The sequence below is a fragment of the Carcharhinus amblyrhynchos genome, chromosome 10 (genome assembly GCF_965287045.1).
Source record: "Carcharhinus amblyrhynchos chromosome 10, sCarAmb.v2.hapA, whole genome shotgun sequence".
Classification (NCBI taxonomy): domain Eukaryota; kingdom Metazoa; phylum Chordata; class Chondrichthyes; order Carcharhiniformes; family Carcharhinidae; genus Carcharhinus; species Carcharhinus amblyrhynchos.
Window position 1 is genome coordinate 58,427,364 of NC_137333.1, and position 27,589 is coordinate 58,454,952.

A 27,589-nucleotide genomic window follows, 5' to 3' on the forward strand; every position below is an offset into this window, starting at 1 on the left:
CATCCCCCACTGATCCAGACAGACATCACTGGTCTCACCATCCCCCAGTGACCCAGACATTGCTGGCCCCGTCATCCCCCACTGATCTGGAAATCACTGGCCTCGCCATCCCCCACTGACTTGGACACCATTGGTGGTGCCATCCTCACTGACCCAGATATCACTGGCCTTGCCATCCCCCACTGACTTGGACACCACTGGCTTCACCATCCTCAGTGACCCAAAGACATCACTGGTCTCACCATCCCCCACTGATCTGGACATCACTGGCCTTCCCACTCCCCACACCCCATCCCTCCCTACCCCCAGCATTGCCTCCAATCCCTGTAGAACCCCCCCAATCAGCACCCCCAGTGGGGAGGCTCTGCCTAGGAAAGGCCCACCCGAGTTCCCCACCCCTGACAGACATTGCACCCTATGCCCTTCCATACATCATGTTTTCAATCCCCCCTTATGTCCCCACAGAAAACTAGCAGTGGAGTATCCAAGCTGTGCCTGCTCACTGGGTTTGAAAGCGCAGCCTGGAGCTGTTAGGGAAGGTGGAGGTGAGAATGGTTAGTGACAGCCAGGTCGGCAGCTGGCATGCAAGTGATCATCAGCTAATCCTATTCTTAAGAGCTTCTTTGAAGTAAGTACCATGCTGTGTGGGCTGTTTTCCCTCCCTTCCACTATTGTGTGTCCTTTCTTACTTGGGTGGATCCTGATGCTCCAGGCCCTTCTCGTGTCGCTGCCCCGCCTCCTGCTCATGCTGAGACTCCGTAGGACACCTCGGACGATATCTGAGAGAGAAGCCCTGAAGAATCCTCTGAGGATAGCATCATTGAATTGGCACAGGTATCAACCACACAGGATGGGTTCCCATTCATTACAGAGTACATGCAGTATCAGTGGCTGTGTTAACTGAGCGCTCCTGCTTGGACCACCAGCTGCCTGAATTGATGAGCCTCAAGCAGCACATGGTCCCCTTCCCCTCCTGAGGAGACATTTCTTCACCCAAAATGTGATGACCTTGTGGAATTCATTACCACAGGAAGTTGTTGATACCAAAACATTGAATGTATTCAAGAGGCAGCTAGATATAGCACTTGAGGCAAATGGGATCAAAGGTTATGGGGAGAAAGAAGGATTAGGCTATTGTGTGGACGATCAGCCTTGATTGTGATGAATGGCAGAGTAGGCTTCAAGGGCCAAAAGGCCTCCTCCTGCTCTATGTTTCTAAGTGCCCCACCCCACTCCACAGAGACAAAAGTAAAACATCCTTGGGTCTAGGGACAGCACTTCCAGCATTCAATGAACTTCCCCAACCCATAGAGAATGTTCCAGCCCCTGTCTCCATCCACCCCTGCATTCAGGGGGCTGCAGCTCCATAACACTTATCTCCTTGTTCCTCTTCAGTGCTGTCACATCAGGTCCTAACTTTTGTGGAGCAGTTATAAACCCCACTAATGTGACATCATACCAGCCAGAAAAGGGGGACATGCTAGCGGGAGTGAGGGGGTGGGAGGTGTGGTAGATTTCGGTTGCGACCCGTTAATGCTATGTAAATGTTGTTTCATTAGAAGTAACTCTTCAAACGCAGATAATAAAAATAGAAGAAAACTTACTCCAACTTATAAATCAAAGAAAGGATTTAATAAAGAAACGTCATTACTCCAAACTTAGGCCCTCAGCCTAGGCCAATCCAAGCTCTCCACAATTCTACATAGGTTCTTAATTATAGTGAGTCAGCTAGTCAGATGACTATTACATTATTCTGTAATTGGTTCCATAGTTTACTGGGTCAGCCTCACATCTTGTTGCCATTGGTCACATTACATCCAATACAAAATTATCACCAGTTACATTCTAACAAAGGTATGGTAATGCATGTAAATGGCCACCATGCTGATTTTCAGCACAAATCGGTTGGTACTGAAATTTTTACGCTGGGAGATGCGGAAGCCCGGCTGCCCAGCGGGAAGCCCATGAATCGGCTCCCGCTGATGTCTCCCAGCCCACTGCACTACTGAGCAGCACAATGGACTGGGATAATTGCCCTCAACGTTTCAACAATTGTTGCTTTCAAATTCAGGAAATAAGAGATCAACCATCATTGTTTGAGTATTTTTGTCAACAGTTTCACATCAATATTTTAAACTGTGTTTTTGCTGGGATTCCATGTTTTAAGTTACTGACTTCTTGAATTTTGAACATATAATTATTCTTGAGCTTCCTTACTTATTGCTGGACTTTTCCCTGCCTTTGTCCATGTTTCTATTTGTTTCTTCCCTAAATAAGACTATCACATAGAATAACTGACATTTGTTCAAGATAATCTAGGGTTTGTGACCTTTTATTTGATTGTCACTTTTGTAGGGTTATGGGAACACTTGTTTTTTAAAGTATTATGAATACGTAGTTTTCCTAAACTGCTTCATACATGTCATTGTTAGCATAAGGTTAATTGGTTCTGTACTTTTTGTACATAGGGTTTATGGGCAGAAGGTCCACGAGTTAATATAGAAGGTCCATGAGTTGGCATGGAGGGCATGAGAGACCATTGGCATCAGGTGGGAACATTAGTTGGCATTGGCTGGGATTTTTAGGTCCCAGCATGGTAAGTCCCACTGTGGCTGCGGCAGCGAAGCAGCCAAAGGTCCATTGACTTTAGAAGGACCTGAAGATCTTGGCAGCGGGCAAGGCCAGAAAATCCTACTCATTGAGGTGGCATGGGGGAGTTGATAGAGATTGATGAGGTAAGGGCTGAAAGGTCTAAAATGCAATTGGTCACAGAGAACCAATGCAAACCTTTTAACCAGCCTGCCTTGGCACTCAGCTGCCCCAGTGACTGCCTCTGATCTGCTTCTCGGAACGTGGGCCTGACTCTTTCCAACACCTGCCCTCCCACAGCATAGATTGCTTCATTTGGGGGGTCTTTCTGCCAAAACGGGTGCAATAAGCTGAGAAATTCTGCAACTGAGCTATTCATCTCAATATCAAAACTCCAGGTTGAGACATATTCATGCTTGTTCAATGCTTAGTTTAATTACTGTTGTTATACTGCCGATCAACAGGCTTGGTTCTTTAATTTTATTGCTTCAGGTTTCTCTATTCTATCCAGCTCATTAAGTATTTTCGCAGATTTCAATGGGCATTTTCCCTGCTGGATGTCTGAATTGTCTTTAATAATATGCTGTGCTTTCCTGCTATGATTTCTAAGCCAGTGCATACGTTAATGAGCCTCCCTAACACTGTGTTTATTGTTAGTGTCTATATCAACCATTTTTATCAATCCTAAATTGTAGGATACTTGTGGTCTACCTGCTTTTCCAGGGTTTAGAAATTTAGTCTTTGGTATTTGTTTTTGTATCCACATACCACATCATATTTTCCTACGGCTTGATGTGTTGGCCAGAGTAGATCAGCACCTTTGGTTCGACTTGCTCAGTTTTGTACTGAAACTCCATAAACTGACTGTGACATTGTAATAAAGTGAGCTCCTGTGTCTAACTTAAAATTACCAGTTGATGGTCTGCTATTAATCTTGAGGTTGACCTGATTACTCAATGTTATCTTCAGTCTGAATTTCATCTACAGAACAAATCATTCTCACTCTATCTCACGTTGCTTGTTCATTATGTGCACTTTCTTTCAGGATGCTTTTGCTTATCTGATCAGCACATTTTTGCTTTGGCTTTGTGCACTTTAACAACATGGTTTTGTTTTTCATATTGCACTGACATTTGGCCACACACTGGGCAGTTTTTTCTCTTTATGCAAATTACCACAGTAATTGGCATGATTAGTTGAACAGTTACAGATCTTTTTCCCTCATTGTGCAAAGTAACATCTCTGCTCTATTTGCTTTATTTATAGGACTGAAAGTATTACAAAGGTTCTTTAACTATCTCCTGTTGACTTTTGCTGCTATACAAGCATTGGCCTGTCTCTTTAATTTTGCTTGATTATCTTTAATGACTATAATGTTTTCAATGAGGGAACCACACTGACAGAATTTGTGCTATATGACAAGATTCTCCAATCTCTTATTATAACTTCAGCAGAAGATCAGTAGAAATGTCAGGAAAATGTATAAATGCTGTATTCTCTTGGATTTGCGCTGACCTTCCACCAATTTTAAGGTGTTAATTGGGAGCTTCTATAGAAATTCTATCCCTTTGTTTCATTAATAACCCTATGATGTACATTTTTGAGCTTGAATATAGAATTAAAAGTATTTCTTTTATATGTAAGATTCTTCTGAAGCATGAAATATTACTCAAGTTTGGTCATTAATAGTTTCATATTTCATTTACCCTCTTCTTTGCACAGGTAAATGTAATTTATACCTCAGTTGCTTTTCTCAGGTAATTCATATATTAAAGCTCTGGTATGCAGTTTGTCTATTTTGACTGGTAGCACGGTGCCACAGTGGTTGGCACTGCTCCACACAGTGCTGGGGTTCCAGGTTCATTTCTAGCCTTGGATGACTGTGTGAAGTTTGCATGATCTCCCTGTGCCTGTGTGGGTTTCCTCCGGATGCTCTGGTTTCCTCCCACAGTCCCAAGATGTGCAGGTTACGTGGACTGGCCATGCTAAATTGCCTCTTAGTGTCCTGAGGTGTGCAGCTTAGGGGGATTAGTGGGGTAAATATGTGGGGCTGTGGGAATAAGGCCTGGGCTCTGTAGGACAGTCGGTGTAGACTTGATGGTCCAAATGGCCTCTTTATGGACGGTAGGGATTCTATGACTTGTATGATAATTACTATTGCAAGCATTGTTTCAAATGTTGCCATGTTTCCAAAATTTTGTTTGCTGTGATATGCAATGGGACCTTTAAAAGTTACTATATTAGTTCTAACACCATGTGTATTAGCTATTTGATAAACTCTTACAGATTGTCTACAATATCTTAAGCTTTACTCAAACATCCGAGCATAAAGTTGGAGTTTCCAGCTTATCATATACAGTGATGTACTTGCCACAAAACACCTGCATTTACACTTATGTCATTCCAACGATAATTTGTGGTGTGGAAAGACTTGGAAAATCAACTCTATGAATTACACATATGAAGACGGATTCCACATCCCTGCACTTCAAGCAGGAAGTGGAACTCACAGAAAGTGCACCATGGGAAACCAAATGTACACATCCTACAATTTTCTGCCCACTGAAATGAATGCTTGTGATTTCTTGCCATCCAGTCCCTGAGAGTGTTTGCTGTAAAGTAAACTCTTAAAAAAATGGATGGGATTTTCTAATGCTTGTATTGTTACATTCCTACAACTGAAAAATATCTTTAAAAAAGGTTTATCAAGATGAAGGATATTAGCACTGAAGGGTGGAATCATTTCCTATGTCACACAATGTCAGTATCAAGCAAGTTGAGAATACATAGCAATGGTAGGGCAAAACTCACTTAAATTTTCCCAAAAATATGCCTTGGTCCAATGTCACAATTATAATTTCTACTGGACTAATGTATCATTTTTATATCCCAGCTATACTTTCAGTTTTTGAAAGGTTGGCATGTTAGGTCCTCAAATAGCAGAAACATGTAGGTTGAAAAGTGCTATTGTCTAGGCAAATAGACAATCAGAAATGCACTCTGAAGAAAATTGGACTCATGATATCCCTGTCTACATTTAGGCAGGCATTTTATAATGTTATGCAAATGAAGAAAATAAGTTAAGTTACACATATCGTATTATTTGTACATAACACTACTTGGCTTCTGAAACTTGGCTAATGCAAAGTTCCTTCAGGAAAATTTAAGATCGGTTTCCTGAAAACAATCAACCACAGAAACTGGCCTAATTAGAAAGTGGCAACACTAAAAATATTGTAAACATGTTGGACCAGGATTGCTGGTCTTCTTAGCTACAACACCAACATTATTTACTGTATCCAAGGCTGGTGTCCCATTAATGCTGTGACTACTTTCCTGCAATATATAAATGACATTTCCTCCAATAAATTGACCTGGGCCAAGTATTCAGCCACTCCAAACAACCATTCTCAGGAATTTCTGGGTCAAGATCCTTGCTCACCCATGTCAGTGCACTGTTTTATTGCACTTGATTGCACTTAGATAAATCCTTATATCAACTATATACACTATTATCCATTTTCTGCAATCAATGATCTTTTAATTTTTAACATACCTGATAAGTTCCACTGTTTCAGAATACATCATGTATGGAGACTTGGCTTCAAGGGGCCCATGCTCCATAGCATTGCCACACTCAATAAAGGATAATGCTGCATCTATATAATTCACTGCCTTTCCAAACTTTTCCACCTAGATCAAACAAAAATAGACTCAACTTTGAAGTTTATTCATGAAGACATCTTAAAATGTATAATATTCCAAAGTGGCAAGAGGTTCAAATCATAATACAAAACCACATTTACCACAGCATCAGCTTTGTGCTTCTTTTTCTTTGCTTCTTGCAAGTAGTAGTCAGCATTGTGTTGCCTGTGTGAACATAAATCAAGAAGTTCCAAAAGTGGTGAATGTTTTCATGGTAGATTCAGTACAAGAATGATAGAAATTAATTGAAAATTGCTGGAGGTGTCATATTCCATAGAGTATTGATTATCATTTTTAGTGGTGCTCAACTTAACATTTAATTAAAATGTAACTTTTTCAAAGTGCCTTACTTACTTTTCATCAAATACAAGCCTGGCTCTCCAGGAATCCTTTTGCCCCTTTGATGCTGATGACCATAAACTTGCTTGAGGTGGCTGATTTGACAGATTATTGCAAAGGTGATTGCTTTCTGAGTTAATGTGGAGCCCTTTCTGCATGATAAATACAGCAAAATAGTTATAGTAGTCTATTGCAAAATAAATCAGAATGAAGAACATGTTAATAATATTCTTCACAAAAGCTGTTTATAAAGGTTTGGACAATATGACAGACCACAGCTACAATGTGCTAATTAGTAGCTAGTCATACACTGCAGAACAGTAATTACATTGAATAGTGACAGCTCATTTGATTCACTGTAAAATTGCTTTGTGGATCAAAGAGGCTATTGCCAACAATGTTAGTGATTTCTGTAAGTTTGGTTCCATGTGTCTTCCAATAATATTATCCACAAAACATAATTATTAACTGCACTGCACAAAAGGTGAATTCGAGTACAGTATTCAGTATTGGCAGAATCTCTGACAGCTGTGAATTGGAATCAGCAAGTCTCGAGAAGGAATGAGTCACAGAATAAATCAATGGCATTAGCCTTGAACGGGAATGAATCACTTAATACATAGGCAAATGCTGGCAACCAGCATTTGGATTGCACATATGTGGTTTAACATTGGTAGATATTAAAGAAGAAACTGTACTGCTCCATCCTCCTAGCTGGTGGAAAATGACTTATGATTATAAATAGACTAGTCTGCAAAGTAAGAAAATGTGACAGAACTGGAATGGAAAAAATACATTTTTTAAAATTAGCATAATATTATCTTGCTTCCTCAAAACAGCACAAACTGTCCTTCACATAATTCTCAAAATCATTTACAGCACAGGAGACCATTCAGTCCACTGTATCTATTTCAGCTTCCTCCAGGGTAAGCCAGTCATTCTTACTCCCCCACATGATCCCAGTAGCCCAATAAGTTTATTGCCTTCAAGTTCTCAGCCAACTTCCTTTTGAAATCATTGATATGTCCACTTCTACCACCCTCACAGTTAGCGAGTTTTAGGTCATTAGCCCTCACTGTGTAAAAAAAATTCTTCCTCCCATCTCCTGCCCAAAATCTTTATTCCATGTCATTTAGTCGGTGTACATCTGTTAACGGAAACAGCTTTTCTTTCTCTACCATAGCTAAGCCTGTGATAATCTTTTACACCTCCCTTAATCTCCTTCGCTTCAATGAGAACAACCAGCTTCTTCAATCTAACCTTGTAACTAAAACCCCCCATCCTAGGAATTATTCTGTCAAATCTCCTTTGCACTCTCTCAAAGACTTTCCCATCTTCCCTTAAGTGTGGTGATTAGAACTGGATGCAATATCCTATTTGGAGCCTAACCAAAGCTTTATAAAGGTTCAGCATAACTTCCTGCTTTTGTACTCAATGCCTCTATTTATAAAACCCAAGATCCCACATACTTTGCTAACTAATCTCTCAATATATCCTGCCACTTTCAAAGATCAATGCGCATAGACCCCCAGGTACCTCTGTGCCTCCGTACTCTTTCAAATCATGCCATTAAGTCTCTATTACCTCTCTCTATCCCTTCTACCAAAATGCATCACTTCATACTTTCCTGTGTTAAAATCAATCTGCCACTTGTCTGCCCACTCTGTTAGCCTTTCAATGTCCTATAGACCATAGTAGAACATTGAACAATACAGCACCGTACAGGCCCTTCGGCCCTCGATGTTGCGGCGACCTGTGAAACCAATCTAAAGCTCATCTAATCTACACTATTCCAATATCGTCCATATGTTTATCCAAGACCATTTAAATGACCTTAATGTTGGTGAATTCACTACTGTTGCAGGCAGGGCATTTACTCTCTGAGTAAAGGACCTACCTTTGAAATCTGTCCTATATCTATCACCCCTCAATTTAAAGCTATGTCCTCTCGTGCTAGCACCAGGGGACCAAACCTGTTGGCAGCCATTAAAGCAGCTCCTACCATGGGTTCAGTTAGTAATGGCAAATAACCCTGAGTGATTTGAACCAAAATATGGGACTTGACTCTTGGACTGTGTTGCAATAACCATTTTATATGTGTGGGGGTTGTGGCGCTACAACTGGCCTCAGATTAACTGGGCACAGGAGGAAAATCAACCAATGCTCCTGCTCTTGATTATTGGCATACCCCTCTGTGTGGGCATTTCAAGTTGACTGGTCTATATTGCCTCTGACTGTAGAATATCCTGTCAACTTTTTGTCTGATTTCCATATGAAGAATGGCTTTGTGATTGGGGTCATGGAGACTGCTTGGCTTCCACAAAATCAAACCCTAGTGGAAGGCAAGGCCTCCTGGAAAGGGGAGAAAGACAAAAAGAATTATAGAAAACATGAAGCAGTTAAAATTATAGAAATAATCTTTTGTTCAGTTATATCAATTCCAATGCTTCTTGAAACTCAGCACTCTGAATATACCTGCACAAATTGGCCCAGACTAAATCTGGGCTCTCAAAGCACACATGTAATTTCACTTGCTCTGAGTTGCCAACAGAACTGGGACTGCAATAATTTTAGGTATTCAGATAAATACAGGACAAACATAGGAGTCAATCTATGTTGACTATAGAAAATTCCCTTTCAGTGTTCCAGTGATTAATTACTTCCTTCATCAGGATTGAGGGAAGTATTGCTGTGACGAATGAGGAAAAATCACTTATAAATTCCCTTCTAAGTACTCCTCAGCATTCCAGCTTCTATATCTCATATCTGTTTGAGCTATAGGTGGATGAATTTATTCTTCACTTTCGCCAGTCTTTTCCCTACCTCTTACACCAATATTAAAGTATAAGAAAATTTGAACATAGCAGTACCAAACCCTGTCGCCCATTTACAATAGAAATTGATCAAGACAATTATGCTGATTTCTGCCTTTTCCTTACTTTAAGCAAATAATCATAATTTCAAAGTCAATTTTAAGTAGTGAAGAACCAGTGAAGACTTTGCAATGATTCACCATATTGCCAAACAGATAATAATTCCAATATAGTTACAGAATGCATTGAATTGGCCTACAACCTACTGTAAAATGCCTTAAAGGGAAGGGATTGCAACATGGCATCACTCAAAGGAAGTAAGTCATGTAATTAAGTTTTAGTTTCATTTTTGCTTTCAGCAAAGTACACATATGCAATTCCACAGATGTCTTTAAGCTTTCTGTTCATGTATATGTGTTCATATGTGTCTAGAATTAATAAGTGAATCTACAACATTCATTTATCCAATCTGCTTTGAGTGATTGGTGCTGCGATCCCTTAAAGGCATGTTATAATATAAGCTAACTGTAGAAAACTTGATTAAATGAGATTTTCTGTTACAGACTAACTTAATTTGGTCATTCTTCTTTCTCCTTGTGGTCGAACAAAATCATATAAATGTGGTTCTTGTTCCAACCATATGCTTGTACAGAGCCGCTGAAACTGAAATTGACCATAAAATTCCCTTTCAGTGTTCCAGTGATTAAAGAAATATTTTACAAAGTAAATGTAAATGGAAAGTAATTGACGATGCATATCTGAAAAATGCTGCCAGACTTCAAATAATATATTGACCAGGAAATTTCTTGGAAGTTCTCCTGAATGGCTGCTGTAACTTCAGTGGAAATGTGGCAACAACCCCATTTATCCTGTCAGAGATATACACTGAAGTTACTGTGGCCGATTTTCCCCTGTGAAAATGACTGATGACTGTCTCTGCGGCTTGCAGGAAGTTATCACATTACAACATGCAATAGGATGCCAGCCTCACTCTGGGCCTGAACACCAGCCTTGCTCATGGCCAGGATGCCAGCCTGAATCTGGGCCAGGATGCCGGCCTCATTCTGGGCCAGGACATTGGCCTCGCGCTTAGCCTGGATGCCGACCTTTGCCTCTTAATTCCATGATGGAGATCTACAGGTGGTGAAGGGAGAAAGAGAAGGGAGGAGGATGGGGAAGGAGACAACGTGGAATCAGGTCAGTGGAAGAGGGGAAGGGGAAGGAGCGGAGGGGAAAGGGAGGAAATGGCAGTGTGATGCCAGGTATGTGGGTGCTATGTGCCAATGACTGACGGGAATCATATCAAACAGTATGTCCCTTCGCTGTTTGCAACAGGCAAAATATTGACTTTATGCAACTAGCCTGTGCTTACAGACATAGGACAAACTCTTATCAAAAATTGGCAGTGTTGGTTCTGGCGTGAGAAACTGAGTTTCCCACCAACAGCGCTGACTTGTTTTTGGGCTGAATCTTATGCATCATTAGTAATAATATTTTAATCTCATGGTTGTCACTTGCAGTGTGGTCATTCTGATTTTCCCACGAACTGCTGCAGGCAATGGGAAGCTCCACATAAATGGCTCCCCAGCACTGGTTTCACAATGACTGCAGGGGTGGCAGCCAAGAAGGCAGCACTGCACTTTTTGGAGGAGGCCCTCGCCAGAGTGCTGGATGGAGCGGAGCAGAGGTGGGACACACTCTTCCTCTGCTCCAGGAGATAACCTTCCTGCAGGATGACCAACCCTGTCTGGGATGCAGTGGCAATCCTGGTCAGTGCAAGTGCACTGCAGAAGAGGACAGAGCAGCAGCGTCGGAAGGTGAGTCAAGTTCTTCACTCAGCTAGGGTAAGTGAACCATCCCCAATCTCACACTGGACCCCCTCACACAGCCCCTGTAACCCCAAACCTTTCTCTCACGCAGCCACCTTGGCTTTTGCCAACAATAGGCACCAGGACCACCCCCCCCCCCCCCCCCCACCCCCCCCCCACCTCCACTCCTCCCTGCATCTCTGGCAATCACCTTGATCCTCCAGTAGCTGCTATGCTTCTCGCGGTCCAGCTCCCACCCAGGCCCCACACCTGACACACCTCATCACCATCTTAAATGTAAACACTCTGACCTACGCTCTCCTTATTTGTGTCATTGCAGGAAAAACTCAACCACAGTGGGCGCAGTCAGCTGGAGTCATGCCTGAGTTCTGAACCCTCACTCATTTTGAGCACAGTAAGAAGTCTTAATACACCAGGTTAAAGTCCAACAGGTTTATTTGGTATCATGACCTTCTGGAGTGCGACTCCTTCATCAGGTGAGTGGGCAAGTGCTCATTTTGAGCAGTTAGCTCTCGACCTGTCCACCGAGGAGGCACAGCATGCCTGCACTGCTAGTGAAGTGGAGGCAGCAGAGAAATGTGAGAATCCTCAACACATACACTGTCATTTCTCAAGTCTCAAGTGAGAAATCAATGTTCCCTCCGTATCCCTTGTAATGCACTGATGCATGTCCCTTCTCTTGCAAGCTGGCCAGTGGAAGAGGCTGAACCATCCTCGTACCCCTTGGACCCACTGGACTCCAGCAACTCAGAGAAGGACTTCTCAGCACAGAAGAGGCATCACAGCTGTCAATCAATGCAGATACTTAGCAGAACTCACTTCGGTGGGTTCACTAAGTAAATAGACGTCAGAGTCACCCAATGGTGAGCACCTCATAGCTGAAGATCTGCGGAGACAGGAATGTCCCAGGAAACCAGCACTCAGAGGAATGCCAGAGCCCAGAACTCTGCGAGCCCCACGCTGATGATATGCCCCTGGGCCAGGTTGTCCCACAGTTGCTGGAGCTGCAAAGTCAGAGTCAGGAAAGGATGACATCAGCCCTCCTGAGAGTGCAAGGCTGACTGGAGGAGTCCCATCGCCTTCAGTTGAGGAGGTGCCGTCACTGCAGCGCAACAAGACCAACAGTGTGAGAGTCATGTCCGTGGTGGAGTCCTTGGCACAGGACATGCACTCCACGGCAGGAGATGTCCACACCATGGCTCAGCTCATGACCTCCATGTCTGAACAAGTGAGCTCCATGGTGCAGACACTGGTGGGAAGCTATGAGTTTGCCAGAGGAGGACTGTGCTTCTGGATCTCACTCCAGCTGCCTCACCACCTGATGAAGGAGCACAGGGGCCCTCCAGCCAGGGAACCCTGAGCATCTCCAGCTCATCTGACACCCACCTGCCTGTGAGCGACACACTTCCAGCCCCTGACACCATGGAGGGAAACAGTCAAATATCTATGCTGCCCATAAGCAGGCCTGACCCTCAAGGTCCTGCCTCCCAGGGGATGCCTGCCAAGATCATCTCAGGCAAAAGGGTTTGCATGACAGCAGGTCACCTCAATGTCAATTGTGGATCCTGGGGATACAACAAGATGTAGTGTGAGGATGAGAAAGATTAAAAAACTTTATGGGCACAGGAGGCAGGGGTGAACATGGGCACTAGTGTAGATAGGTCACCATTTTATATTGCATGTTTGTCATTAAATTTCACTTTGTTCCCCCACGGAGCCATCATCATGTCTGTTTATGCCACCAAGCTTAGGGAACTACTGCACTCACTCGGTGCCTCATCCCTGTGTAGTGTGAGAATGGCAGTGCTATGTCCTTCCCATACAGATGATGCAGTAAGGAGGTGCTGCTGCTGACAGGCCCCCTCCCCCCACCTTCCTCCAGAGCCTATTCCCCAACCCTCATCCATGGAAGGATGAATCCCCAACCCCCTCCATCAAACCTCACCCCTCACATGTCTAACAGTATTGCCTAATGATCACGCGGCCAAGGGCTGTCAAAGTACTGCCAGGCTGCCCACCTCGGCTGTGATAAGATGTATGCGAACACCACTCTCCTGTCGCGGATAAGGCCTTTAGTAGCTGACACTGTGCATCCAGTTATGAGGCCTATGATAAGTCCATTCAGTGGTGGGATGCATTAAGCTCTCTGTCAGCCATATCACTAAGGCTGAGAGGAGCATCACTCTGTCCTCAATGCAAGTCATCATCATTCTCCCCAAGACTCCAGACAACAGCTTCAGAGACCTGCCATGACACTCTCAACAGCATGGGAGCATACTGCTGACAATGCATAACTCGTTAGATATTAATGCCTGCGGCAGGAGAGCTAGACACTTCTAGTTTTGCTCGACCCCAAAGCGAGATGCTCCGAGGACATCCATAACAGATCAGCCCAGTTGGGTTCTGACTGCTGCCTGGGCTTCTTCTGCCTCTTCCTCTGTGTGGTCACCCTCATCGCCCTCCTCGATAACTTCCGCATCCAAAAAGTAGTGGTGTTCTTTCATCTCCTCTAGGTCCAGATGCTTTTCCCTCTGCAGTGCTAAGTTAGCCAGCACAGCCAACTACAATAATGTGAGAGACCTTCTGTAGGGCACCCTTAGACTGATCCAGGCACCGGAACTGTACCTTCAGCAGGCTAATTGCCAGCTTGACCAGCATGCGCATTGCAGCGTGTGCCCCATTGTAACGGATCTCCGCTGCTGTTTGTGACCTCCTCACTGGCGTCATCAGCCATCTCCTGTCCCTGAGGAGCCATCCCTGCAGTCTCTGTTCTCCCTCAAAAATGACTGGGATCTGAGAGTGCCCAAAGATGTAGCTGTCATGGACGCTTCCTGGAATATGGCACACACATATATAAAGAGCATCATGTGATTACAAACAAGCTGCACAGTGAGCGGCGAATATCGGTTGTGGTTCATGAATGGTGCCCTGTGGGTACAGTCAATCAAATCTTGCACCTGGGACAAGCCTGCGAAGGTGCTCTGCCGTCTTGGCTTACCTAGTCCAAGTCCAACTTGATATACATGTGCACCCTCGTATAAAAGGCATCTCTAACCTCCCAAATACATTTGTGTCTGGCTGACTGAGAGATGCCACATGGGTCATCCATGCTATCCTGGAATAAGCCACTCAGACAGAAATTCAGAACGGCTTTGAACTGAAGGACCATGGGCAGTGGGTGTCCTCCCATTTCATGTGGTGCCAACTCTTACAGGGTCTGGCAAAGGGGGTCCACCGTCCTTCAGGACAGACACAGCCTTACAGTGAATTAAGGGTTTGTGAGAGAGTTCTGATTCTCCTCCCTCAATTCATCTGGGACTACCACCCAAAGCACACAGTTGTTGCCTCAACTCCATCCCTCACACCCTCTACTCGGACACTATAGCCTTACCTCCACATTGGTCCCTGTCAACTTCAGCAGGATACATCGCGTGGATCCACCCCTGACAACTGATTTTGGCTTTCTGGGCAGCCTCTCCCCTTTGCCTTCACACTGCTGCTTGAGTTCCAATTACACTGCAGTCATCCTCCCCTGGGTGCAAGGTTCTTTAGGCCAGATGAAAGGAAACGCAGCCCATTCCTGATTCCCCTCCTGCGCCATGACATCTCAGCCTCTTATGGGACCTCATCCGGATAATTCTTGTTGTCCCCAGTGCTTAGCCACTTGTTTTCAAGCCCTCCCACCTTTTAGCTTGGCCCCATTAAGGAAGGGCACTTCCTCAGCTGCTATATGGACAGGAATCCAAGAAGCAAAAATAGGAATTGCAGCCTTCACAACCCCTTTAAAATAAGAGGCATCCTGAAATGAAGGGACGGTAAGGCTGCAAGTGATCCCTGTGGACCCCTCTCCACCCACAATGGTGATTGTGGGATCCCCACCCCCAGCCCTGAGTTGCACTTATCAGTGTCCCCCAAGTCTTCTTTGGTGCCTCCTGAGCAGTAAGCACCGCAGAGAGTGCTGGCTGCAGTGAAGGTGCCAGGTTCACGCTTATGTGGAGCTGTTATGAATGATGCCAGCCTGACATTACACCGGTGCCTGCTGAATATCCAGTGAGAGGAGATGTCCCAGAGAGCGTGCATGCTAATAACATGCTAATATATAAAATGAGCTATCTGTGGTCACGCGGCATGTTTCACGGTACTCTGCCTGCAAGCGACTGGTAAGATCGGAACTCGGAATCTCACCAGCGCAAATTGCACTTTCTGGATTTTGAGCGTGTACCGCCATTCCTGCAGATGGAAAGTGTGGGCTCAAAGTTGCCCCATAGTATCCAACATTAGTTGTGAGATTGGACTTGCTAAAATTGCTGGTTGTGCTCAGAATTAGACTGAGAACGAATTTCAGATAGTCAGTCAGGCTCACAGTGGGACTCACTCACATGGACTGGAAACTACATCTGTTCACATACAGGTCCCTGTTCTTTGCAGACAAAAGGGGCACATCCACATATTATGCCTTTTTCAATTAAACAAAAGCTTGGGCACAGCCATTTCTTGGTTTATTCTCCATGGCAATGCCTTGACCAATTACAGTCAGCCTGTCTGCTTTGAAGTTAAACAAAAGTTTCGTAAAAACTTTCCTGGTTCATTCCTTGCACCAACACCTCTGTCAATCAGAGTTCATTAGCCAATCAATCAGCACTCTCTTCTCATGCAGAACTGTTGTTTCCTTTGCAATTGATCTGCGTGTGAATCTGTGCTGATGAGTGCAAGATGAAAAGTTTCCACAGTATGTCTTTTTTTTGCAACATTCAAATTCTGTGCTACAAATGATTATGTATCGCAGCACAGCACAATGCCCAGCAAACTATACTATTACATGTTATGTAGAGTTTGGGTTGCATTTACTTACAGTGGAATCTTTAGTACAACATTGTGATTCAGATTTCCAATGTTTTAAGGAAGAGAAGGTTGATGAGGAGCTGCTTGGTAAAACAGTATTATTGCTTCCTCCAGCAGCTGTGTTGTTTTCAGTGGGGTACTTCTGATTTGAGATGCAGGGTAATGGTGAAAACGAAAGTTCAAGTATTTTCTCTCTCTCATTTACTTGCTTGGATAATCTGCGTTAAGGTAATGCAAGAGGACAAAGTGAGATTAAAATATTGAACTGTAAGGTAACAATAACACCAAAGAGCAATTTGGAGTTTCTCATATATATTCACTTTCTTCTTATTCTTAACGAGATATTGAGAGTAAGAAATCCATTGGGGGTACAGTGTGTAGTGAACTGGTGCTAGTATTTGTATAAAAGATTCTCTCCCAGTATGGATCAGACTCTGCTCCAATTGCATTAAGGCCAGGGACAGAAAAGATGAGAAATCTACTGCAGTTGCTTAAACCTGTAGCTGCAGTTCCTTAAATGGTCACTTACACTTTTTATGGTGAAAAATTTGTTGCAACTTTCTTTTGCTCATATATATTTCATAAAGAACTAGGAACCCAAGCAGGAAAGAGGGCATTTTCAGAAACAACACTGAAAGTGATGCTCCCATTTTTGGTTGTAAGAAGCACCACCACTCTTGTTCCCAATTTGGAGAAGTCATCAATTCGGGTTGCATAGGAGAGGTGGTGAAGCAATTGAGTACAGTTTCTGTTTCTTGAGAATTTCATAGAGGGTGGTGAATTTGTGTAACTCACTGCCCTACAGCATGGTGGAGTCTGAATCGTTGAATGGTTTCAAGAGGGAGATAGATATATTTCTAATAAAAAGAAGGGAAAAAGGGATATGGGAACAGGTGAATTGAGACTGGGGAGAGATCAGCCTTGATCTGATTGAATGGTGGAGCAGGCTTAAAGAGCGGAACTTCTGCTCCTAATTCCTAAGTTCCTATGTTCCCCCCAATGCTGAAGTAATGTTTGAAGTAACAGGATGAATACATATTGGAATATAGTGGAGGCATAACAGCAGGATTCAAGATGCTTGGAATCTAATTCCAAACGTAGTTCTGATGATCGCATAACATCTGCAAGTTGATACAATGGTGTCCTTTCCCAATGAAAAACCCACTGTTATGACAAGTCACTGTTTTAAAATCAGGATTAGTGGAAAGCCAGAGGATTAGGCCACCTCTAAAAGCAAGCAGAGGACAACTAATAAAGCAATAAGGGGGGAGAAGTAATATGAAATAGGTGTTAGCGTGGATAGAGGATTGGTTGTCAAATAGGAGGCAGAGAGTGGGGGTCAATGGGTGCTATTCGGATTGGCGGTTGGTGACTAGTGGGGTGCCCCAGGGGTCGGTGCTGGGGCCTCAGCTATTTACCATTTATATAGATGATCTGGAGGAGGGAACCGAGTGCAGGGTGTCGAAATTTGCTGATGACACCAAGATTGGGGGAAAGGCAAATTGTGCGGAGGGTGTGGAGAGTCTGCAGAAGGATCTAGATAGGCTGGGCGAATGGGCCAGGAAATGGCAAATGGAATTTAATGTTGGCAAGTGTGAGGTGGTCCACTTTGGTAGGAAGAATGGTAGGAAGGACTATTACTTACGTGGCGAAAAACTGCAGCAGGCGACGGTGCAGAGGGACCTCGGGGTCCTTGTGCATGAGTCGCAAAAACCCAGCTTGCAGGTGCAGCAGGTGGTCAGGAAGGCGAATGGGATGCTGGCCTTCATAGCGAGGGGGATTGAATATAAAAGTAGGGAGGTCTTGCTGCAGCTGTATCGGGCATTGGTGAGGCCGCAGCTGGAGTACTGTGTGCAGTTTTGGGCGCCGCACCTGCGCAAGGATATTTTGGCCCTGGAGGGAGTGCAGAGGAGGTTTACTAGGCTGATACCGGAGTTGAGGGGGTTGAGCTATGAGGAGAGGCTGAATAAACTAGGCTTGTACTCGTTAGAGTTTAGAAGAATGAGGGGAGATCTCATTGAGACGTATAAGATGATGAATGGGATGGATAGGATAGAGGTGGAGAGACTCTTCCCGCTCAAAAAAGACAGTAGGACTAGGGGGCACAGCCTCAAGATAAAGGGGAGGCGGTTTAGAACGGAGTTGAGGAGGAACTTCTTCACTCAAAGGGTGGTGAATCTCTGGAATTCTCTGCCCGTTGAAGTGATGGAGGCTGCCTCGCTAAATATTTTTAAGAAGCGGGTTGATGGGTTCTTGATAAAAGAGGGGATTAAGGGTTATGGGGAGAGGGCGGGAAAGTGGAACTGAGCCACGACAGATCAGCCATGATCTTATTGAATGGCGGGGCAGGCTCGAAGGGCTAGATGGCCTACTCCTGCTCCTATTTCTTATGTTCTTATGTTCTTATGTTCTTAAAATAAGATAGGAAGGGTTTTTTTCAAAAATAAGAGAGAGGCAAAAATAGCCATTGGACCACTGGAAAATGAGGCTGGAGAAGTAATGATAGGAAACAAAGCAATGGCAGAGGAACTAAATAGTTACCTTGCATCAGTCTTCATGGTGGAAGACACCAGTGGGATGCCAGAGCTCCAGGAGAATTAGGGGGTACAAATGAGTGTAGTGGCCATCACTAAGGAGAAGGTTCTGGGGAAACTGAAAGATCTGAAGGCGGATAAATCACCTGGACTGGATGGACTACACGGACTACACCCCAGGGTTCTAAAAGAGATAACTGAGGAAATTGTGGAGGCATTGGTGGTGATCTTTCAGGAATCACTGGAGGTAGGGAGGAGACCAGAGGACTGGAAAGTAGCTAATGTAACACCACTGTTTAAGAAGGGAGGGAGGCAGCAGACAGGAAATTACAGCCCGGTTAGCCTGACTTCAGTCATTGGCAAGATTTTAGAGTCCATTATAAAAGATGAGATCGCAGAGTATTTGGAAGTACATGATAAAGTAGGATTGAATCAGCATGGCTTTGTCAAGGGGAGGTCTGACAAATCTGTTAGAGTTCTTTGAGGAGGCAATAAGATAGATAGAGGAGAACCAGTGGACGTAATTTATTTACATTTCCAGAAGGCCTTTGATAAGGTGCTGCAAAGAAGGTTTTAGGATAAGATCCTGGCATGGATAGAGGATTGGTTAACAGGCAGAAGGCAAAAAGAGGGGATAAAGGGATCTTTCTTAGGCTGGCAGCTGGTGACCAGTGGTGTGCCTCAGGGGTCAGTGCTGGGGCCACAATTTTTCATAATATACAATAACAATTTGGAGGAAGGAACTGAAGGATCTGTTGCTAAGTTTACAGATGATACAAAGATATGTGGAGGGACAGCTAGTATTGAGGAAGCTGGGGGTGCTGTAGAAGGGCTTGGACAGGTTAGGAGAGTGGGCAAAGAAGTGGCAGATGGGATACAATGTGGAAAATTGTGAGGTAATGCAATTTGGAAGGAGGAATGGAAGCATAGACTATTTTCTAAATGGGGAAATGCTTAGGAAATCAGAAACACAAAGGGACTTGGGAGTCATTGTTCAAGATTCTCCTAAGGTTAATGTGTAGGTTTAGTTGGCAGTTAGGAAAGCAGATGCAATGTTAGCTTTCATGTCAAGAGGAATAGAATACAAGAGCAGGGATGTACTTCTGAGGCTGTATAAGGCTCTGTCAGACTCTGTCTGTCAGAATATTGTGAGCAATTTTGGGCCCCGCATCTAAGGAAGGATGTGCTGGCCTTGCAAAGTGTCAAGAGGGGATTCACAAGAATGATCCCTGGAATGAAGAGCTTGTTGTATGAGGAATAGTTGAGGACTCTGGATCTGTATTTGTTGGAGTTTAGAAGGATGAGGGAGGATCTTATTGAAACTTACAGGGTACTGCGAGGCCTGGATAGAGTGGACATGGAGACAATATTTCCACTAGTAGCAAAAACTAGAACCAGAGGGCACAACCTCAGGCTAAAGGAACGACCCTTTAAAATAGAGATGAGGAGGAATTTATTCAGCCAGAGAGTGATGAATCTGTGGAACTCTATGCCGCAGAAGGCTGCGGAGGACAGGTCATTGAGTGCCTTTAAGACAGAGATAGATAGGTTCTTAATTAATAAGAGAATCAGGGGTTATGGGGAAAAGACAGGAGAATAGGGATGAGAAAAATGTCAGCCATGATTGAATGGTGGAACAGACTAATGGACTAAGTGGCCTAATTCTTCTCCTATGTCTTAAGGTCTTATGGTTCCTTGCTCTGCAGCCAAATTATTCTAAACTCAAAAAAATTGTCCTTGAAGCAGAATCTACTCCCCCCCCTCAATAATTAACTTCTTGTTGTGGAGATGCCAGTGTTGGATTGGGGTGGGCAGTAAGTAGTCTCAGAACACTAGGTGAAAGTCCAACAGGTTTATTTGGAATCATGAGCTTTTGGAGTGACTCATCTGAGGAAGGAGCAGCACTCCAAAAGTTCATGATTCCAAATCTGGTGTTGTGAGACTTCTTACTGAAACTTCTCATTGACCATTTTCCATTGTTTATTTTGTAGGCAACTTGGATGCTTGATCATTTACTTGATACCAGGTGCTTTGTTATAAGATTTTTTTCAGAGAAACCTAATTCTTAAAGGGATCATCACTCCAACATAAAATATAAGTTTTTCTCCCAAAACCACATGAGCCATCACACCATTGCTATGTTGCAGTGTGTGCACATGGCTTACATCAGTGAAGTCTAGTGTTTTAAAATGTCATCCACTAAAAAGTGAAGAACCTCCTTTTCCTGATAATCATTAGGGAAATTAATAAAACCCCTGGCCCAAACAAACAGTCCTTTATTAACTCAATTAACAGCGGTGCACTGCAGCCTGGTTGATCTGATAGCTATCTGATAGTCTGAAAAAAACCAGCCGCTTAGAAATTCAGGGCAATCATGATTTGCACTAGCATAGTTGAGCCATGCTAGTTGCAGAGTGTGTTTGGAGGTCTGACAAAGTAGAAGCAGGAAGCACTTGGCTAATCTGACATGTTTAGTTAACTGCAGTGTTTTCAATACATAGCACTCCTTAAGCAGCCATGAATCCACAGAGTACCCAACTAATACTTGTATAACTGCCTTTACTTATAGCTGTAGAATCCTCATCCTCATCTTCTAGTTCCCTGAGAACAACAATAATTTCCAAATGACTTCTCATACCTTTCCAAATTGACAAGTTCAGCATTATCTCTTTTAAATATTGGATGGTAATAAGAGACAAATATGTAATAATAGGATAAGTTAGTGTGCAGTGTCAATAAATACATTGCGACTTTAACATTTACAAAGCAAATAAATAAAAAAGGCCAAAATGATGCAAAAGTCACTTAAGACAGTATTAAGAACATGAATGCTTTCTGATGGTTGTGAAACTACTTTGATGTACATACTTTGGAATTTAATCTATCATGTTCAATCAATGTTCATAACTTACCTAGCTTCATTTATAGTTCTTTGGTCATTGGATTTGTGTTTTCTTTGAAGTTTAGTACTGTCTACAAATGTAATCAGTTTGCTTTAAGTTTCTGAATACCAGTTGCTGATACAGACTAGCAACAGCAGGCATCCCACCTTAAATCCCTGGGCAGTCTATTCAAGATGTGGAGATGCTGGCGTTGGCTGTAAAGCTGTAAAGACTCGCATTCTAATCAGTATTCTGTAAACTGTGTGTGCCTTTTATATGCTCTGTTTGAGACCAGAACTCACCTGACAAAGGGGCAAACCCTGAAAGCTTGTGGGTTTACTATCAAATAAACTGGTTGGACTTTAACTCGGTGTTGTGAGACTTCTTACAGTCTATTCAATACATACCTCACAACTAATTCACTCCCCTAATAAATGCCTACTGTTCTTTTTTCATTCTGCCACTTGTCAAGTTTTACTTTGAATTACAAAAAGTAATGTGAAAGCCTGTTGTCAATAATATTTTTGATTGGCTTTCTAGAAGCATGGGTACACCATATTATAATCTTTTTCACAGTTGATTTACTTCACAAAAGTCAAGAGTTTTATGATGTTGGATCTTTCTCCTCTGGAAGTCTGTTGACTGCTATTTTCAATTTGGTTGACTACACAAAATCCCCACAGGTTAGAATGAGGAATAACTGGCCTCTGTTTACCAAGACAAGTAACAACACCTACTCATTGATGGTCTTATCTTTTTCACTTGGCAGAGAAGAACTATCAGTGGAGGGTAGTACTGCCATGATAGGCTCTTCGTCCAAATGGTTCTTTTTATTTCTGTTGTAAGCATCGTTGTTTTCACACTGCAGAAATATATAATGATAAAGGTTAGCACTAGCATTTGTATATATTTAGCAAACATTTTAGAACAACTTTAAAGAAGAACAGTGCAGCACTAATGATTTTGTTTTCATCTGGGCCATCTGGTCTAACCAACTGTCTTGCTTGTCCCACACGTTTTAATATTCCAGGTCTTTAATAAATTATCAAATAACACGTTAAAATAATTTAAATATTTTCATTCAACAAGTAGTGAATGTTATGATGGAAATAAACAACATTGGTAATGTATGAGGCATGAAGTGATACTGCTGAAAACGTGAATAATATATTTGTTCACATATTATCCACATTTTCAGTACTATCACCTCATGCCTTGGCCTGATCAACCAAGAGGGGTGGTGAGAAGTATGTTCAATTGTTAAAGTTAAGCTTTCCCCTCTTACAGTTAATTAATGTTAACTACTGTTAATTGACAGTTTTCTTTTTATCTTTGAGGTTTTTTTACTGTTTAATGAACATTCTGATTTCACCATTTAAAGTGTTTATTCAAGCGAGATGGTTCAGTTTTGTAGAACCTGGTTTGATTTACAGTTGAGGACTTATAGCAAATAACTTGAACCCCATAAATCCTGTTTCAGCAGGAAACCCAGGAATTTGCTTCACTACTTGGTGCTTCCTCACTGCCCTGACATGAGGCATCAATGGTCAGTGCAGATGTCAGTATGACCTGCCTTATAACCAACTCAAAGGCAATGAGTTACCTTCAATAGATTTGTTATCAGCAGACAACATTGGTACAGACCTATGACAGAAAATGTTGACAATCATTCAGTGCTGCAAAATATTGACTACGCTGTAAAAAATTATATTAGTAAAAATAAGCATGAAGCTGTCAAATTGTCATTAAAAACTGGTTCACTGATTTTTTTTAATGAAGAAAACTTGCAATCCTTACCTGTTCTGCACTCAGTGTGACTCCCAACTGTCCTCTGAAGTGGCCTAGCAAGCAACAAAATCGTACCAAACCATCTTCTAAGGAAAGCTAGTTTTGAGGAATAAAGGCAGCCTTGGCGCTGTTATCCAAGAATAAATCTTTTGAAAGCCATACGTATTATCACTTGTTTTGGAACAGGCATATGGGATGGAATTTTACTGGCCTGCCTGCCACAGGAATCGGAGTGGGCGAGGGGCGAGCATGGGAAGGTCCATTGACCTCGGGCGGGATTTTACGGTTCTGGGGCAAGTGAGGCTATAGAGTTGTCTGATTGTGCTAGATATTCTGGAGGGTCTGAAAATAGATAAGTCCCCTGGTCCGGATGGGATTTACCCCAGGATTCTCTGGGAGGCAAGAGAAGTGATTGCAGAGCCTCTGGCTCTGATCTTCAGGTCGTCGTTGGCCTCTGGTATAGTACCGGAAGATTGGAGGTTAGCGAATGTTGTCCCATTGTTTAAGAAGGGGAACAGAGACTTCCCCGGGAATTATAGACCGGTGAGTCTCACTTCTGTTGTGGGCAAGGTTTTAGAAAAAATTATTCGGGATAGGATTTATAGTTATTTGGAGAGTAAAGAATTGATTGGAGATAGTCAGCATGGTTTTGTGGCGGGTAGGTCGTGCCTTACTAACCTTATTGAGTTTTTTGAGAAAGTGACCAAAGAGGTGGATGGGGGTAAGGCAGTGGACGTGGTGTATATGGATTTTAGTAAGGCGTTTGATAAGGTTCACCATGGTAGGCTTCTGCAGAAAATGCAGATGTATGGGATTGGGGGTGATCTAGGGAATTGGATCAGGAATTGGCTAGCGGATAGGAGACAGAGGGTGGTGGTTGATGGTAAATATTCATCATGGAGTTCGGTTTTGAGTGGTGTGCCTCAGGGATCTGTTTTGGGGCCACTGCTGTTTGTAATTTTTATAAATGATCTGGATGAGGGTATAGTTGGGTGGATTAGTAAGTTTGCTGATGACACCAAAGTCGGAGGTGTGGTAGATAGTGATGAAGGGTGTCATAGTTTGCAGGAAGACTTAGACAGGTTGCAGAGCTGGGCCGAGAGGTGGCGGATGGAGTTTAATGCGGAGAAGTGTGAGGTAATTCACTTTGGTAGGAATAACAGATGTGTCGAGTATAGGGCTAACGGGAGGACTTTGAATAGTGTGGATGAGCAGAGGGATCTAGGTGTATGTGTACATAGATCCCTGAAAGTTGGGAGTCAAGTAGATAAGGTTGTTAAGAAGGCATACGGTGTCTTGGCGTTTATTGGTAGGGGGATTGAATTTAGGAGTCGCAGCGTCATGTTGCAACTGTACACAACTCTGGTGCGGCCGCACTTGGAGTACTGTGTGCAGTTCTGGTCCCCACATTATAGGAAGGATGTGGAGGCTTTGGAGAGGGTGCAGAGGAGGTTTACCAGGATGTTGCCTGGTATGGAGGGGAGGTCCTATGAGGAGAGGCTGAGGGATTTGGGGTTGTTTTCGCTGGAAAGAAGGCGGCTAAGAGGGGATCTTATTGAAACATATAAGATGATTAGAGGTTTAGATAGGGTGGATAGTAATAGCCTTTTTCCTCTGATGGAGAAATCTAGCACGAAGGGGCATGGCTTTAAATTAAGGGGTGGTAGTTATAGGACGGATGTCAGGGGTAGGTTCTTTACCCAGAGGGTGGTGAGGGATTGGAATGCCCTGCCTGCTGCAGTTGTAAATGCGCCTAGTTTGGGGGCGTTTAAGAGATCCGTGGATAGGTTTATGGACGAGAAGGGACTGGTTTAGGTTAGTGGGTCATTGTTTTGTAACTGGTCGGCGCAACATCGTGGGCCGAAGGGCCTGTTCTGCGCTGTAATGTTCTATGTTCTATGTTCTATGATTGTGCCACCCAGTATCCTGTCTAAATAACTTTAACTTATTTTAATCAGCTGTATCCAATACTCCATCTAAATTAGGCAAATTTAGTTGAAGTCAGAGGGTCATGCTTATAAGTGGAAATAAGGCACAATAAGAAAACAAATGGTTCCTTGTATTAATTAAGAAGCAAACTGAATATATTATGCAGCTAATATTAAAAACACTGAGAGTTTGTGGGCTTTCAGGTGCACAAACATCCCAGATTGTTGTCCCATATAAGCGGGGACTCACTAGGGGAAGCGGTCTTATAGAATAGCCTAAGATCTGCTGGATAGCCAGGGCATTGTGCAAAATGAGCACCTGCCCAGTTTAATTAGATCCCACTTAGAGGGGTAAAACTTGGATCTTAGCAAACAACCCTGAAAAAGTGTTGACTGGCTTCCAACCAGATTGGCCCACTTTGAAAGGGCGTTTTTAAGATTTTCCATTTTGACTGTATTACTTTGGGGATTAATGGACTTCACACCACCTTTTGTCTCCCACTCCTACTGGCAGATCACAAGATACACATCATATTTTTCATTTATAAATAATTAGGCATCAACATACCTTACGTTTTCTTATTGATTTTGTTGATGGTTTCTCCTTTGAGAGACTGCAAGCTTTATCAACATTGCTCTTGCAAATCCCCTCATCAACACTTTTCTGGGTTAGAGGCTCTTTGGGTAACTGTCCAGGAATTCTGGATAAAAGTGTCAAATCTATTTTTACCCAGAGAGACTTGTGTTCCTCATTGTCTTTTAAAGGTGAAAGAAGTTCATTTCGACCATAAGGGACTAAAGCAAACAGCTGTGCTTCTGAGTCATTAGTTGATTCATTAATAGCCCTATTGACAGAGTTGACTGCGCTGCAGCTCCTGACTCTGCTGAGATTGTTGCTACAGTCATTTAATTTGTGGCTGTCTAGCGAAACAGAAGTTGGTGGAAATTTGGCCAGACAAAATTCTTCATTATCTGAGTCTAGTCTTGGGCCTGTTGAGGTTGAAGATGATAAACATTCAGTGCCAAACAAATCACTGGATTTAGGTATATTATTACCAGTTCCTCTGTGTTTCCTTTTTTCGCAAAGAATCTGCAGGTCTCTTTTAGGTGCTATTTTGTTATCACTAGTTTTGGTTTTGTGCTGTTCTGATGTACTGGAGTTCTGGCTTCCTCTTCCCTTACAAGTTATGCTTTGATTCTCTGAGTCCAAAAAGCTGAGATCCCCTTCAATAGACATTTTTGCTGTTCTCCTGGGCTGCTCTTTGCCCAATGTCCTTCCACGGGAGGCAGATTCATCATGAGCAGGTAATCTTTGTTTACAACATTTAGTTTTGTGAACAGCTCCGGGCCTTTGTTTTGCTCCACCAGGAGTTTGATTTTCTCGGTCTTTGAAGTCTGTTTGGCTGAGTAGAAAAGCTTTTGCCCTTTCTGGGTTCTCTTTCTGTTGTAGGCTACGAAACTGGTAGTTGCCAAGTTCATAATTACCAGTTTTGCTGACAGTGGCAGTGTTATTATTTTGAGAGTTTACTTTGTTTAACCATTTATCAAGTTGCCACTTGCTAGTTGAGGTCTGCTCTGGCTGGAAACAAGTAAAAATTTAACACAATCTTTCAAAATGATAAGCTATATATATAAAAAATACACTATTAAATCAATTATGAATACAGATTTAAGGTCTAGTTAACTGATTACATTCAAGAATTTGTTAGGAATACTTGTATTTATGAGTGCTTTTGGTCTTAGCAAGGTTTTAGTCTACAAACTAATAATCTGCATAATTAAATTTCTAGGATGAATGATAAATCCAAAACTAGCATGGAAGAGTTGATTGCTGATAATAACTTTTCTTCAACTATAATACCAACAGCATTAATTAAGGGTAATAGAAGAAATTTAATGTGCTTGAGGCATTCAACTATCTGATTTTATGCGCCAATGCTCAATGCAATTTTTGCAGATACATATATTAAAAATATGACATTCTGGGACATGTTGAGATAAAAAGGAAGGAGGTTTTGAAAAACATTAAGGTATACAAGACCCCAGAGTCAGATAGGGTCTATCGCAGAATACTGAGAAAGGAAAGGGAAGAAATTGCTTAGGCCTTGGCCAAAATCTTTGTATCCTCTTTAGCCATGGGCGAGGTACCAGAGGATTAGAGAGTAGCGAACATTGTTCTTCTGTTTAAGAAGGGCACAGGAGACAATCCAGGAAAGTAAAGGCCTATGAGCCTTCTATCAGTGCTGGGGAAATTATTGGAGAAGGTTCTTAGGGTCAGGATGTCCTCACATTTGGAAGAGAGTAGCTTTATTAGCGATTGGCAGAATGGTATTATGAAGG

General features: G+C 42.9%; 1 protein-coding gene across 7 annotated transcripts in view; it reads right to left on the minus strand.

Moving 5' to 3' along the window:
- The window catches only part of aff3 (AF4/FMR2 family, member 3), a 258,978-nt gene that overhangs the window by 32,496 nt on the left and 198,893 nt on the right, over positions 1–27,589 (minus strand). For all 7 annotated transcript variants that reach the window (XM_080197118.1, XM_080197117.1, XM_080197122.1 and 4 more), the window contains 6 exons: positions 25,818–26,828; positions 22,271–22,395; positions 16,128–16,335; positions 6,649–6,785; positions 6,396–6,459; positions 6,146–6,282 (listed from right to left, as the gene is read on the minus strand). In XM_080197118.1, the coding sequence (XP_080053244.1) occupies positions 6,146–6,282; positions 6,396–6,459; positions 6,649–6,785; positions 16,128–16,335; positions 22,271–22,395; positions 25,818–26,828 (1,682 nt within the window). The remainder of the gene's footprint in view (positions 1–6,145; positions 6,283–6,395; positions 6,460–6,648; positions 6,786–16,127; positions 16,336–22,270; positions 22,396–25,817; positions 26,829–27,589) is intronic.